Source organism: Carcharodon carcharias, chromosome 4 (genome assembly GCF_017639515.1).
Source record: "Carcharodon carcharias isolate sCarCar2 chromosome 4, sCarCar2.pri, whole genome shotgun sequence".
Taxonomy (NCBI): Eukaryota; Metazoa; Chordata; class Chondrichthyes; order Lamniformes; family Lamnidae; genus Carcharodon; species Carcharodon carcharias.
This window is the reverse complement of record NC_054470.1, coordinates 155,191,020-155,205,616: the sequence shown is the minus strand read 5'-3', so window position 1 is coordinate 155,205,616 and position 14,597 is coordinate 155,191,020. Positions and strand designations below refer to the sequence as shown.

Below are 14,597 nucleotides of genomic sequence, written 5' to 3'. Positions count from 1 at the left end.
CTACCATTCAAGGTGGTAATTTTGAGTATGATTTCCCCTCTCCCACTCCAACCACTTTCAATATTCTATCCCTGCATGCATGTAAAATTATATATTTAATACATGACCCCACAATACATTTTTAGAAAGTCTAAAGCTTCAAAACTCATTGACAAATGGGAAGTCCATTTATAAAAAACAAACAGTCCAATCTTATGGTTGTCTTATGGTCTTAAGTGACAAGTTCCGTTTCACACACAAGGGACAGCTGAAGAATAAATCTCTAACAAGATGAGATGAGATTCCAGAAAAGCATTTAATCACTGTTACATTTTTGAGAACAATTGTCAAACTTTTTGGATGTAAAATAGCTAGTGTAAAGGGCTACATACTCCCAAGTCTTGACAAGTTAAAGCAAATTTTTTTGTGTTGTTTAATAGTAAGCACACATACAGCATATAGATCACTTTTTTAAAAAAAAAAGTGCCTGAAAATTAAACATGTTGCATATTGAAATGACAAGTCCTTGGATCTCCAAGTTGTGTAGGAGAAGGTGCGAGAAAGCTTGACTACTTGGGGCATGTTCTTCTCAAAATACCTGTTTCAGTTTCCTGGCCAACTGTCCCATTACTACTTCTACTCATATTTCTGTTCTTTGTCTGGTGTATCCCTACATGTTCTAAAATGGGAGATGGGCTAAAACTAGACTGGGTTAATCTTGTAAGATTAGCAGGGAAATATAACCAAAAAGACTTTATGTTTACAAAAGTTTAAGAGAAAATTGATAAGTGGTGTAAGGCTGTAACAAAACATCAAGAGTAGCATTGTTAATTGGATACCAGAATATTTTAAAATTTATAAACAACACGAAAGTCAGATTATTTGCAAAGAGTTAAAAAATTATGGACAGCTTGAATATCAAAATCATATGAGCATGAATTATACTTACCTAATCTTGGAACTGCTGTGTTTAAAAAATTGCAGAAATTTAGGAATCATGACATTGAGAGGTCTATCCAGAATGTCACTGTCTAAAATCTCAGCAGAGTCTTCACATATCTTCTGAAGAGCACCAAAGGCTCCCTAAAGAGGGGAGAAAATACAAAAAATAGCAAATGTTAGTTATGCTATATGATTAGGAAGTAAACTTTAACAGCACTTTTGACACTGTGATAACTTATGATTCTAATGAGAACTAGTCTAAAAAATGCAGCATGGAAACAGCTTAGCTTGTTGTGTAAGACTAGAATACAGTATGAACTGATAACCCATGAGATAAAAGTTTAGAAGGCAGCTGAACACAAAAATAAGGGCACATCTGCACTGTAATATCTGAATGTTATTAAAAATCATATCTCCAATCTTCATCCCCCAGTCATTTTAAACTTTTCAGAAATATTAATACGTTATTTAGAAGTTCAAGGAGGCAGACCTAAAGAAATGCTCTCCTCGCAACATAATGGCAAGAAAACACATATTTTCAAAGGTGGAAAGAAAATCATTAGTTGTGTTATGATGAAAGCTGGGTACCAAGGGACCATTCTAATTGTTTAGATTTATGTTCACTAGTGAAATTGTGGTTGCTAAGGGGACACTCATACAGCACATGATTGAAGAAGATACAGCTGGTACAAATCTGAACAAACATGCAGTTATTTCCATAAATGGTGAGGATGCAGTTCTGCTGCAACAATGCCAATGTGAACTTCCTGTTTTCAATCATTTTACTGCTTAAAAGAGCTGGTTCAAGGAAGTCAAAAAACACGGTATTTAAAGATAAAAGTCTCCATCAAACAGATTTGTTTTACACAACATTCTAGATACCATATGATACTATATCTCTAGCTGATATAATTTTCACTGCGACAAACAGACCTTCATTATGATCAACAGCAAACTATTAACACCTTGAGAAATGTTACATGTGCATATAGAAACAAACCAGAAATTGAACGTGACTACACAGTAATAACAAATTCTGGGATAGCATAATTAATTTAGTATTTTGCTCACATTCTTGCTATCATCTGAATACATCAAATAGATTACTCTTGGAAAACGGCAGAGATAAAATGCTCCGGCCTAAGAACCAACTCCTGATCCCATTTTGTTCTTATTTTTGATTTGAACTGATACTGACTGAAGATATTTTTAACATTCAAAACTTCTCTTGCTAGCAAATTTCTTGAGGATTTTGTCAAATAGAATTAATGAATAGAACCTTAATTCAGAAGAGTTTTTGGAATTAAAGTAGCCAACTGGTAATATCTGTTTTTTAGTACGTAATCACTTTTGCAGTGTTAGGGAGATCGAAAGCTTGGAAACGTTTATTAAGCTGATTCAAAACCCATTTACTTCAACTTTCAATAAAGGCCTCAATTGCAAAGAAGGCCTACTCAGCACAGAAGCTTTGAATCAACAATACGCAGACTTAGTTTGAAACATGGCTACTGAAAGCAACCCAATGCTACACATTTGCAACAGAACTGACTATGCAGATTTGTAGACGTTGCTTTTTGTGGCGGGGATGGGAAGGCGCAGAGAGCAGGAAAGGGGGTGTGGAGAAAGCAGGCGACAGAATAGATGGTTGTAAACTCAACTCTGCTTCCACTATCAAATAACATGATATGAAATTCCACTGCTCCCAAATTCATATGCAAATGATGACAGAGTTAAAAAGAAATTTCACAAAGGGGCAACATATAAATTTTAATTTTGGTGCCTTTTTAAGCATTCCATATAAAAATTCTTTTAGGATAAATAATTGATTGTTTTTCTACACTCCAGTGGTTACAGAATATTTCAGGGTAAGAAACAGAGTTCCACAACTGAACAGTTTATTTTTAAAATGAAAAATGATTGAACTGACCAAGTATAGTTTAGTATTAGATATACCTTCCTGATATATATTAATGACCTAGGCCTTGGTGTACAGGGTACAATTTCAAAATTTGCAAATGACATGAAAGTTGGAAGTATTATGAATTGTGAAGATGGTGCTGAACTTCAAAAGGACATAGGGTGGGCAGACAAGTGGCAGATGAAATTTAATGCAGGGAAGTGTGAAGCGATTCATTTTGGTAGGAGAATGCAGAGAAATTATATAAAATAAAGGGTACAATTCTAAGGGGATGCAGAAGCAGATGTGACTAGGTATGTATGTACATTGAAGGTGGCAGGAAAGATTGGGAGCATGGTTAATAAAGCATACACCATTTAGGGCTTTATCAATAGGAGCATAGGGTACAAAAGCTAGCAAGTTATAATAAACCTGTATGAAACACTGGTTCAGTTTCAACTGGAGTATTAGGTCCAGTTCTGGGCATCACATTTTAGGAAGGGTGCGAAGGCATTAGTGCGTGTAGAAAACATTCACGAGAATGGTTCTAGGGATGAAGAATTTCAGTTTCGGAGAAAGATTGGAGAAGTTGGGGCTGTTGTTCTTGGAGAAGAGAAGGTTGAGAGATCTGATATTAAAAATCATGAAGGGCCTGGACAGAGTAAGTAGGGAGAAACTGTTCCCATTGATGGACAATTGAGAGCCAGAGGGGCCAGATTTAAGGTAATTGGCAAAAGAAACAATGGGGACATCAGGAAAAATAACTTTTCATGCAGGGAGTGGTTAGGATCTGAAATCACGCCTGAGAGCGTGGTGGAGGCCACTGAGGCCTTCAAAAGGGAATTGGATCATTATCTAAAATGGAAAATTAGCAGGGAAAACGCAGGGTGGCACTAAGTGAATTGCTCCTTCAGAGGGGCAGCATAGACACGATGAGCTGTATGGCCTTCTCCTGCACTGTAACCATTTTATGGTTCTAGTTTCTTTATCGTTACACAACAGTCAATTATGAATGTTTCACTCAACTTTGGTTAAGCTCCCGCCACAATTAATGGTTGCTTTGGTGTTAACGCACTTGGGCCTACTATACGCGGACCGTAAAACTGCACCTATAAATTCTTGTCCATGGGTATTTGAGCAAGAAATCAACAATTTAACAGAATTATTATTTTTAGATCATTCCATTGGTTCAATTTTCAAGACACTTGTGGTTTCCTCAGTCTTACAAATTGCTTTTAACAGTTAAACTATCCTGTTAATTGAATAAGATTTTGTGTCTGCTGTGAACTTTTAAAAAAAATGCTTGTTTTTACATTCATAATGTTTCAAATCTTGAATGAGCTTATTGATATCGTAATAATGCCCCGAACCCAATAAAGTTGAAAAATATTAAACTCAAACATTAAATTAGACATAAATGGAGACTGGGAAACAGCTATCTCTCTAAGCCCAAATGGTTCTTGCTAAAATAACAAAATATTTATATAATGCTAATTCTAATCGACAGCTGTGGCCAAGAGAAACCCAATGCTCCTGGGACCTCTGCTGCTCACAATTAGAGAAATAACTTTGAAGGCAACATTATTCTACTGTAGCGGAATCTCTAAATGTAACAATTATTGAGTTATATGAAATATGTATGCGTGTAATACAACAGTCTGATCCACTACTACCCAAAATAGCTGACACCTCTGTAATGGACTTCTGTGCAATGGTTTGCATTATTTGCCCAATACAGCTGGTTGACCATGAAGAGTATGGATGGTGGTCTAATTGTTGGGGACTGTATTTGTTTAGAAAATGACTAAACATTGTCCTTAACATGTGTTACTCTTTTACTCCCAATTTCAAGTAGTTACCATTCCAGGGTTAGACGGAGGCCAGTTGGCACAATGTCCATGCCAGCTCTCTGCAACAGCAATGAAGCAAGTGCCATTTCCCCATGGCCCTGCAAATTTTCCCTCCTTAGGTGCTTATCCAAGTTCCTTTTGAAAGCTGTGATTGAATCTGCCTCCACCACACTCTCAGGCAATGCATTTCAGAGCCTAACCACAAAGTTTTTCCTCTTGTCGTCAGTGGTCCTTTCTTAAATCACTATCCTTTGGTTCTCTGTTGTTCCACTAATGGGGTTTCTCCCTAAATACTCTGTTCAGACCCCATAATTTTGAATACCTATATCAAATCTCCTCTCTTCTCTTATTCCCTTCCCTAAGAAGAATAGCGCCAGCTTCTCCAAACCATGTAACTGAAATTCCTCATGCCTGGAACCATTCTCGTGAATCTTTTCTGTACCCTCTCTAATAAAAGAAACAGATTTGAAATTATACAGCTCTTTTCACAATATCGAGTGCTTCACAGCTCTTTACTCCTTTTTGAAGTGTAGTCACTGTTGTGACATAGGAAACGAGAGTTAATTTGCACAGCAAACTCCTACAAACAGCAAGGTGACAATAAGCAGTTAATTTTTTTTGTGATGTTGATTCGGGGATAAATATTGGCTAGAACACCAGCAATAACTCTTCTGCTCTTAAAGTGTCAGGGGATCTTTTACATCCACCTGATCAGAAAAATGGGGCCTTGATTTAATGTCTCATCTGAGACACAGCACCTCCGACAACACAGCACTCCATCAGTACTGCACTAGCATCAGTTTTGATTTTTATGCTCAAACTCAGAATCTTGTGATTAAGCTGACATTTAATGCCTTCATATCTTTCCAAAAATGTGATACCCAGAAATGGACACAAATCTCCAGTTGAGGCAGTTTAACATAACCTCCTTGCTTTTATACTCTCTATCCTTATTTATAAAGCCCAGAATCCCTTATGCTTTATTAACTGCTCTATCAACCTACCCTGCCATCTTCAATGATTTGTGCACATATACCCCATGTCCCTCTGTTCCTGTACTCTCTAAAGAGTTGTACTTATTTTATATTGCCTTTCCCCATTCGCCCTACTAAAATGAATCACTTCACACTTCTCTGCATTAAAATTACATCTGCTACTTGTCTGCTCATCCCACCAACGTATGTCCTTTTAAAATTCAACACTATCCTCCTCACAGTTCACAATACCTTCAACTTGTGTGTCATCCGCAAATTTTGAAATTATGCCCTGTACAGCAAAATCCAAATCATTAACATATATCAGGAGCAAGGGTCGTTAAAACTGACTCCCTGGGAACATCACAATAAACCTTCCTCCAGTCCAATAACAACCATTGATCAATATTCTCTCTTACTGGTCACCCAGCTAATTTCATACCCATATTTGCTTCTCTCCCTTTTATTCCACAAGCTCTAGCTTTACTCACAAGTCTGTTGTGTTGCACAATATCAAATGCCTTTTGGAGGTCCATGTGTACATCATCAACTGCATTTATGTCATTTATTCTCCCTGTTAACTCATCAAAAAACTCACCAAAAAACCCGTATTTGCCCAAGTGGCTACTGATTTTGTCTTGAGTTATCATTTACAAAAACTCCCCCCACCACCAATATTAAACTCAGTGGCCTGTATTCCTGGACTTAGCCTCATACCCTTTTTTGAACCAGGGTGTAACAGTTGCAATTCTCTGGTCCTCTGGCACCCCCAGGTATTGAAGAAGGATTGGAAAATTGTAGCCAGTGCCGCCTCAATTTCTACAGTCACTTCCCTCAATATCCTGGATGCAACTCATCCAGTCTTGGTGACTTTATCAAATGTAAGCACAGCCAGTCTATCTAATACTCCTCCCTAAATCTATCCAGTGTTTCAATTACCTACTTTTTCACCATGACATCATCTGCATTGGTAAAGACAGATGCAAAGTACTCAATTTAGTAGCCATGACCCCCATGGGCATAAATCCTGCTCATGCATATTATAATTGGCCCCACTCCTCCTTTTACTATTTATATACCTAAATAATTCCTTTTTAACTGCCAGTCGCTCCTACTATTCTCTTTGCTTCTCATTTATTTTTTCAATTCCTTTCTGAACCTTCTGTATTGAGCCTAATTCTCAATTATATTATCCACCTGACATCTGCCATGTGCAGCCTTTTTCTTCATTTTACTCCCTATTCTTTCTTCATCCAGGGAGCTCTGGATTTATTTGCCCTAACTTTCGCCCTTGTGGGAATGTACCTTGACTGTACATGAACTATCTCCTCTTTAAAGACAGGCATTATTCAGTTACAGTTTTACCTGCCATCCTTTGATTTCAATTTATCTAGGCCAGATCCATTCTCACTCCTATAAAGTTAGCCCTCCCCAAATTAATTACTCGATTGTTCCTTCTTATCCATAATATGTTGTATTTTACCACACATCTTTTAGAAGTCCATATACACATCAACCACATTACCCATCATCAACCCTCTGCTACCTCATCAAAAAACTCAAATCAAGTTTGTTAAACACGATTTACCTTTACAGAATCCGTGCAGGCTTTCCTTAAGTAATCCACATTTATCCAAGTGACTGTTAATGTTGTAGCGAATTAATGTTTTTAAAATCTTTCCCATCGACTGGTCTATAGTTGCTGGATTTATCCTTACAATCTTTTTTGAACAAGGGTGTAACAACTGCAATTTTCCAGTACTATGGTATCACTCTGCATCTAAACAGGATTGGAAGATTATGACCAATCACTCTGTAGTTTCTACCTCTACTTCCCTCTGTATCTTTGGATGTGTCCCATCCAGTCCTGGTGACTTAGCAAGTTTAAGCACGACCAGCCTTGTTAATGCCTGCTCTCTCTCAATTTTTAGCCTGGCCAGTGTCTCAATTACCTCCTTTGACTTTGGCAGTACCCATTTAGTACATCAGTCATGCCCTCTACCTCCATGCATAGATCCCCTTTATGGTCCTCAATCAGCCTCATTTCCCGCCCCCCCCCCCCCAACTGAACTTTTATTATTTATATGCCTGTAGAGAACTTTTGGATTTCACTTATGCTAGCTGCCATTCTCTTCTCATATTCTCTCTTTGCCTGATTTCCTTTTTGGCTCCCCCTCTGAACTTTCTATGTTCAGCCTGGTTCTCAATTGTATTTCTATTTGACAACAATCAGCTTCATCTCTCTCGCTGTCTTTCCTCAAGAGACAGCTTTAGCTTTATTTGTCCTACCTCATGGGAACATACCTTGACTGTACCTGAACTATCTTTAATTTAAAGGCAGCTCTTCGTTTCGTAACATTGGCCTGCCAATCTTTGATTCTAATTTAGCTGGGCCAGATCCGTTCTCATCCCACTGAAACTGGCTGCCCAGCAATTAGTATTTTCACTCTGCATTTCCCCTTGCCCTTTTGCATGGTTTTATAAAGCTCAGGTTAGCTATGATTACTGTTCCCTAAATGCTTCCTTATTTACACTTTGTCCACTTGGCCCACCTTATTTCCCACAATCAGATACAGAATGCTTCCTTCCTCGTTGGGCTAGAAACACACTGATCAAGAAAATTCTCCTGAACATACTTCAGAAACTCTTCTCTCACCCTGCCCGTTATACTACTATTATCTCAGTGCTTGAATAATTTAAGTCTATATTCACCACTATTATCATTTCTACACCTCTCTAATTTGCTCCTCTATCTTTCCCATGAGTTGCGGGCCTATAGAATAAACACAGTAATGATACGTTAAATTACTTAATCATGGGATGCGAGTGCTACAAGGCCTGCATTTGTTACCAATTCCTAATTGCCCCTCGGAAGGTGATGGTGAGTTACCTGCTTGAAACACTGCAGTTCATGCAGTGAGTAGTTACATGCATGCTGCTGTTAGGAAGGGAGTTCCAGGTTTTTGACTCAGCCACTATGAAGGAAGGGCAATATAGTTCCAAGTCACGAGAGTGTGTGGCTTGGAAGGGAACTTGCAGGTGGTGATGCTCCCATATCTCTGCTGCCCTGTCCTTCGAGGTGGTAGAGGTCATGGGTTTCGAAGATACTGTTGAATGAGGTGTGATGAGCAGTGCATCATGTAGATGATACACAATGCAGCCAGAGTGCGCCAGTGGTGGATAGGGTGTCGATCAAGTGGCTGCTTTGTCCTGGATGATGTCGAGCTTCTCAAATGTTGCTGCTGTTGCAGTCAGCCAGACAAATGGAGGGTATTCCAGCACACTCCTGGTTTGTGCCTTGCAAAAGATGGACAGACTTTGGGGAGACAGAGGGTGAATCATGTGCCGCAGAATTCCCAGCCTTTGACCTGCTCTTGTAGTCACTACATTTATATAATTGGTCCAGTTAAGTTTCTCATCAATGGTAATCCCCAAAATGTCTAACCAAACAGATTCTGTGACTTCTTTAGGACATCCACTCCCTCCAGCACTATAATGTTCTCATACAAATTAGGAGCAGGTGTAGGCCACTTGGCCATTAAATATCATGGCTGATCTCATTTTAACCTGAACTTTACTTTTCTGCCGACTCCCCCGATAACCTTTCACCCTCTTGCTTATCAAGAATCTATGTATTTCTGCTTTAAAGATATTCAAAGATTCTGCCTCAACTACCTTTTAAGGAAGAGAATTCCAAAGTCTCTCAATCCTCAGAGTAAGTATTTTTCCTCATCTGTCTTAAATGGGCAACCCATTATTTTTAAACTCTGATCCCTCGTTTTAGGTTTTCCCACAAAAGTCATAGAGCACAGAAAAAGGCCCTTTGGCCCATCAAGTCTGCAGTGGTCAAACAAGCACCTAACTATTCTAATCCCATTTTCCAGCACTAGGCCTGTAGCCTTGTATGCCATGGTATCACAAGTGCATATCCAAATACTTCTTAAATGTTATGAGGGTTTCTGCCTCTACAACACTTTCAGGCAGTGAGTTCCAGATTTCCACCGACCTCTGGGTGAAAAAATTCTTCTGAACAAGGGTATTTAGGGTAAGCCACTCACATCGCCTCTAAACCTCCTGCCCCCTGGTTACTGATCCCTCCACCAAGGGGAAAAGTTCCTTCCTGTCTATCCTATTCCCCTATTACCCCTCAGAATTTTATACACCTCAATCATGTCCCCCTTCAATCTCCTCTGCTCCAGGGAAAATAACCCCAGTCTATCCAATCTCTCCTCATAACCAGGCAACATCCTGATAAGTCTTGAGTGCAATCACATCCTTCCTATAATGCGGATTTCAGAATTGCATGCAATGCTCTAGCTGAGGCCTAACCAGTGTTTTATACAGTTCCAGCATAACCTCTGTGCTCTTATATTCTATGCCTCAGTTAATAAAGGCAAGTATCCCATATGCCTTCTTAACCACCTTATCTATCTGTCCCGCTAGCTTAAGGGACCGGTGGACATGAACACCAAGGTCCCTCTGATCCTCGGTACTTCCCAGGGTCCTACCGTTCATCGTGTATTCCCGTGCCTTGTTGTCCTGCCCAAGTGCATCACTTCACACTTATCTGGATTAAATTCCATTTGCCATCGATCAGCTTATCTGACCAGCCCATCTATATCCTCCTGGAATCTAAGGCTAACATCCTCACTATTTACCACCCCACCAATTTTCGTGTCATCCGCCAACTTACTAATCAACCCTCCTACATTCAAGTCTAAATCGTTTATATATACCATAAACAGCAAGGGACTCAGCACCGATCCCTGTGGAACCCCACTTGACACAGGCACCCAGTCACAAAAACATCCCTTGACCATCACCCTCTGCTTCCTGCCACTCAGCCAATTCTGGGTCCAATTTGCCAAATTGCCTTGTATCCCATGGGCTCTTACTTTCATTATCAGTCTTCCATGCGGGACCTTATTAAAAGCCTTGCTGAAGTCGAAGTAGGAAACAAGAGGAAACATCCTTTCCACATCCACTCTCAGTCCCCTCAGGATCTTATATGTTTCAACCAAGTCACCTCATACTCTTCTAAACTCCAGCGGATACAAGCCTAGCCTATTAAACCTTTCCTCTCATAAGACAACCCGCCTATTCCAAGCATGTCTAGTAAATTTTCTCTTAACTGCTACCAATGCATTTACATCCTTCCTTAAATAATGAGACCGATACTGTACACATACTCCAGATGTGGTCTCATCAATGCCTGTATAAATAAAGCATAGCCTCCCTATATGTGCACTCAATTTCTCTTGCAATAAGCAATAACATTTTATTAGCTTTACTAATTACTTGCTACACCTGCATAATAACCCTTTGTGTACCTCTCCCTATGTGCACCATGTTTCCCCTTTCTATTGCCACAGCCTATGCTGCCAACATAGTTTAAATCCTTCCCAAAATTGATCCCAGTTCTGTTGAGGTCCAACCTGCATAAGTTCCCCCTCTCCAGAACATGTACCAGCATCCCAGAAATTGAAACCCTCCCTCGTGCACCATCTCTCCAGCCCGCATTCATCTGCTCTATTCTACTTCTATACTCACTAGCACATGGGAGCAGCAGTAATCCACAGATTACTACCTTTGGAGGTGCTGCTTGCTAATGTCCTTCAAAACTCCCTAAGATCTTCTTGCATGACATCATCCCTCTTTCTTCGTACCTCACCCTTCATTCTACCCATGTCATTGGTACTGATACCCATTTATTTTCTTCTTAAATTGAGAAACTAGCTTATAGACATAGACAACGCAACTACAAGTGGTGGAATTTCCAGCCTTCAGGCTCTCACCCCATAGGATGAGCTCTTGTAAAAGATATACAGGAGAAGAAATGGAGACATGGAACACCAAGGGAAGTCCCAGTTTAGGTTAGCCCTGAAATTAATTTTCTCATGTCTCTCCAGATTTTGCAACAGCTCTCTCAATATATGAAGCAGTTATGGTCAGAGAGTGTTACCGCTACTGTGCTACACATCTACCCATTTTTGACTCTTTTTGCACCCACCTAGCTATGGGAGAGGCAAAATGGCAAGAGGAATTTGGCCCTCTGACTTGGTCATGCAATTCCTTTTCACACACTGACATTTATACTCACCCTCCAGAGCATCAGCTGTCCCCTACTACCCTACTATTAGGAGGGGACAGAGGTACCCGATCCTGGGGATAGGAGGCTTGGAGGAGCAGTGTGCAGAAGGCTGTACAGATGGTGACTTACACAGAGTGAGTGCCACAAGGGAAAAGAAGAGACAGTCATTGTTCACTTAAGGGATTTGCATATTTCTGCCCTTTGGTGAGGAGTCTCACAATGCTTATCTCAATGGTTCTGCATTTACAGGAACAGTGCTTATACAGTAAACATAAGTACAGCTACTGATGATTATGCTTCAATTGAAGGAGTCCACCAACTGTATCTGCAGAAATATTATGGATAACATGTTCAGCACTGAAGTAGGTCCTCTAAAGGAGCATGTGACAAATCCAGAACAATCAGTAGCATAGCTCCCTCCTCCTCATCCAAAAGACCAAATGACAGCCACTGCTGCAACATACTCTAAGTGCCAAAAATAGACAGCAGGCTTGCTACCAACTTTAAAATAGTTGGGTCTGGAATACAGCCAAACATTCTATTCCCAATAACCTGTACCACTCTATCAAATTTCCTGAAGTTCCCTGACACTGTCAGCACAGTATCCTTGAGTGTCCAACCCGCCTTGCAGCAGACGACTAAAAAAAAAGTTGCACAAGTTCCTAATGGGTCTAAGCTGCCCTGAGAAAAATAGACAAACTGTCCTGTGGCAAAACACCATCCAACCATTTTATATTTTACTGCCAACTGCGGGGGACAGAGAAGAAAAATAATGGGACTGAAAAGGAGCACAACTGCAAGTACCACCGGAGGCACAGTGGGGCAAACGGAAAATAGGAAGATGGAAGAATTTTGCTACTCAAATCATTTTCATGGGTTCTGCTTTTCTGGTTGCGTGGGAAAATATATTAGAAAATCATAGACACGGAATATATGGTATGAGTGTCAAACTGATGTGTACGAATAGCTTAGTATGTCTAGAAAGGAAGAAAATTGGGGCATGGCTACTGCAGCAATGACCACAAATAAGTCAGAAAAGCTTGTTGCATTTTAGCTATCATACACCCAGGGAAAGGTTCTATGCAACCTCTTCCTGCAGTGGTTCCTTTATTGCTGTTCAAATTTCTCCAGACATGCATCAGGAGCTCAATTTGAAAAGCAGTTGTACACTACGTCCTTGTCATCCTGGATGAATTAATTATACTGAAGAGCTATTGAAGTACTTTATGCACGTTTTTAGAATATCTGTTGACAAATCTATAATGATTATGGTGATGCCATGAATTTCATTACTCAATGGTGCTCACCTGGCTCAAAGAATTATGGTAGCTTCTTGGATAGTTACTATTTACATCCCTTTGGGAGTTTGCTGTGCATGAAACTGGCCAAGTTTTCTGCACTACAACAGTCACTGCACTTCAAATAGCACTTCAATAGATGTAAAGCACTTTGAGACATCCAGTGGTGGTGAAAAACACTATACAAATGAAAGTCTTATTATTTTGGTGTTTATGCTGACTGGGTATTCGTTGAATGAAATCCTTTCCTGTTATGAAAGATGACTGCATTGTGGAAAGGGGAACACATGGTACCATGGTAATCCATGACAATCTACAACTTGGGAAATCCTGCTACACTAAAAAAAGTGCCTCCTTATACTGATAAAGGAGTGTCCATAGGGTGTAATATACTAGCCAGCTGCAGCAACAAGTGCATAAGTGAATTGTTTCACACTTCTTTATGCAGGTGAAAGACTCATGTTACATGTCCCTCAACGTGAAATTATCCTGTGGTGTAGAAGTTCACCTTTGTTGACACTAGCAATATAGAGCTTCTGCTAGAGATAGGCTCCAGCATAGTGAGCAAAACCTCCCCAGTGAAGCACAGCTTTTGTAAACATTGAGATTAATCTTGCCCCTCTGCATTCCTCACCTTCTGAAGAACACAAACATGGGGGAAAACTGCAATAGGTATACTATTGACTTTCTAGTAGTTTGATACAAGTGAGTGGTTTGCTAGGCCATTTCAGAGGGCATTTAAGAGTCAACCACATTGCTGTGAATCTGGAGTCACATGTAGGTCACTAAGGGACATTAGTGAACCAGATGGGTTTTTACGACAATCGACAAGAGCTTCAACATTAGATGTTTAATTTCAGATTTTAATGAATTCAAATTCTACCATCTGCCATGGTGGGATTCGAATCTGGGTACTCAGAGCATCACCCAGGGTCTCTGGATTACTAGTCCAGTGACAAAAGCATTACACCACTGCCTCTTGCTAAAGTCAGAATGGGATACTCTCCACTTGCCTAGATGACTGCAGTTCCAACAACACTTAAGAGGCTTGACACCACCCAGGACAAAGCAGCCCACTTGATTAGCACTCCATCCACAAACATTCCCTCCATCACTCCACGCTAGCAGCAGCTGTGTGTACCACCTACAGGATGCACCAAAGAAGGCTCCTTAAGACAGTACCTTCCAAACACACAACCGCTACCATCTAGAAGGACAAAGGCAGCAGACACATGAGAACACCACCACCTGGAAGTTCCCCTCCAAGCTACTCACCATCATGACTTGGAAATGTATCACCGTTCCTTCACTGTCGACTGAGTCAAAATCCTGGAATTTCCACCCTAACAGCACTGTGGGTGTGCCTATACCACATGGACTGCAGCGGTTCAAGAAGACTGCTCACCACTGCCTTCTCAAGAGGAAATAAGGATGGGCAATAAATGCTGGCCCAGCCAGCGACGCCCACATCCCATAAATGAATAAAAAAACTATTGTGTATTTGTTGAATGTCTTGATAAAATAAAGAGAAATCCTCAAAGCACCACTTAAATATTGAACAATATT

The 14,597-nt window shown here is 40.1% G+C and overlaps 1 protein-coding gene across 5 annotated transcripts in view; it reads right to left on the bottom strand.

The window, feature by feature from the left end:
- The window catches only part of tnpo1 (transportin 1), a 185,869-nt gene that overhangs the window by 82,197 nt on the left and 89,075 nt on the right, over positions 1-14,597 (bottom strand). For all 5 annotated transcript variants that reach the window (XM_041185762.1, XM_041185765.1, XM_041185767.1 and 2 more), the window contains one exon: positions 929-1,062. In XM_041185762.1, coding sequence (XP_041041696.1) covers positions 929-1,062 — 134 coding nt within the window. The remainder of the gene's footprint in view (positions 1-928; positions 1,063-14,597) is intronic.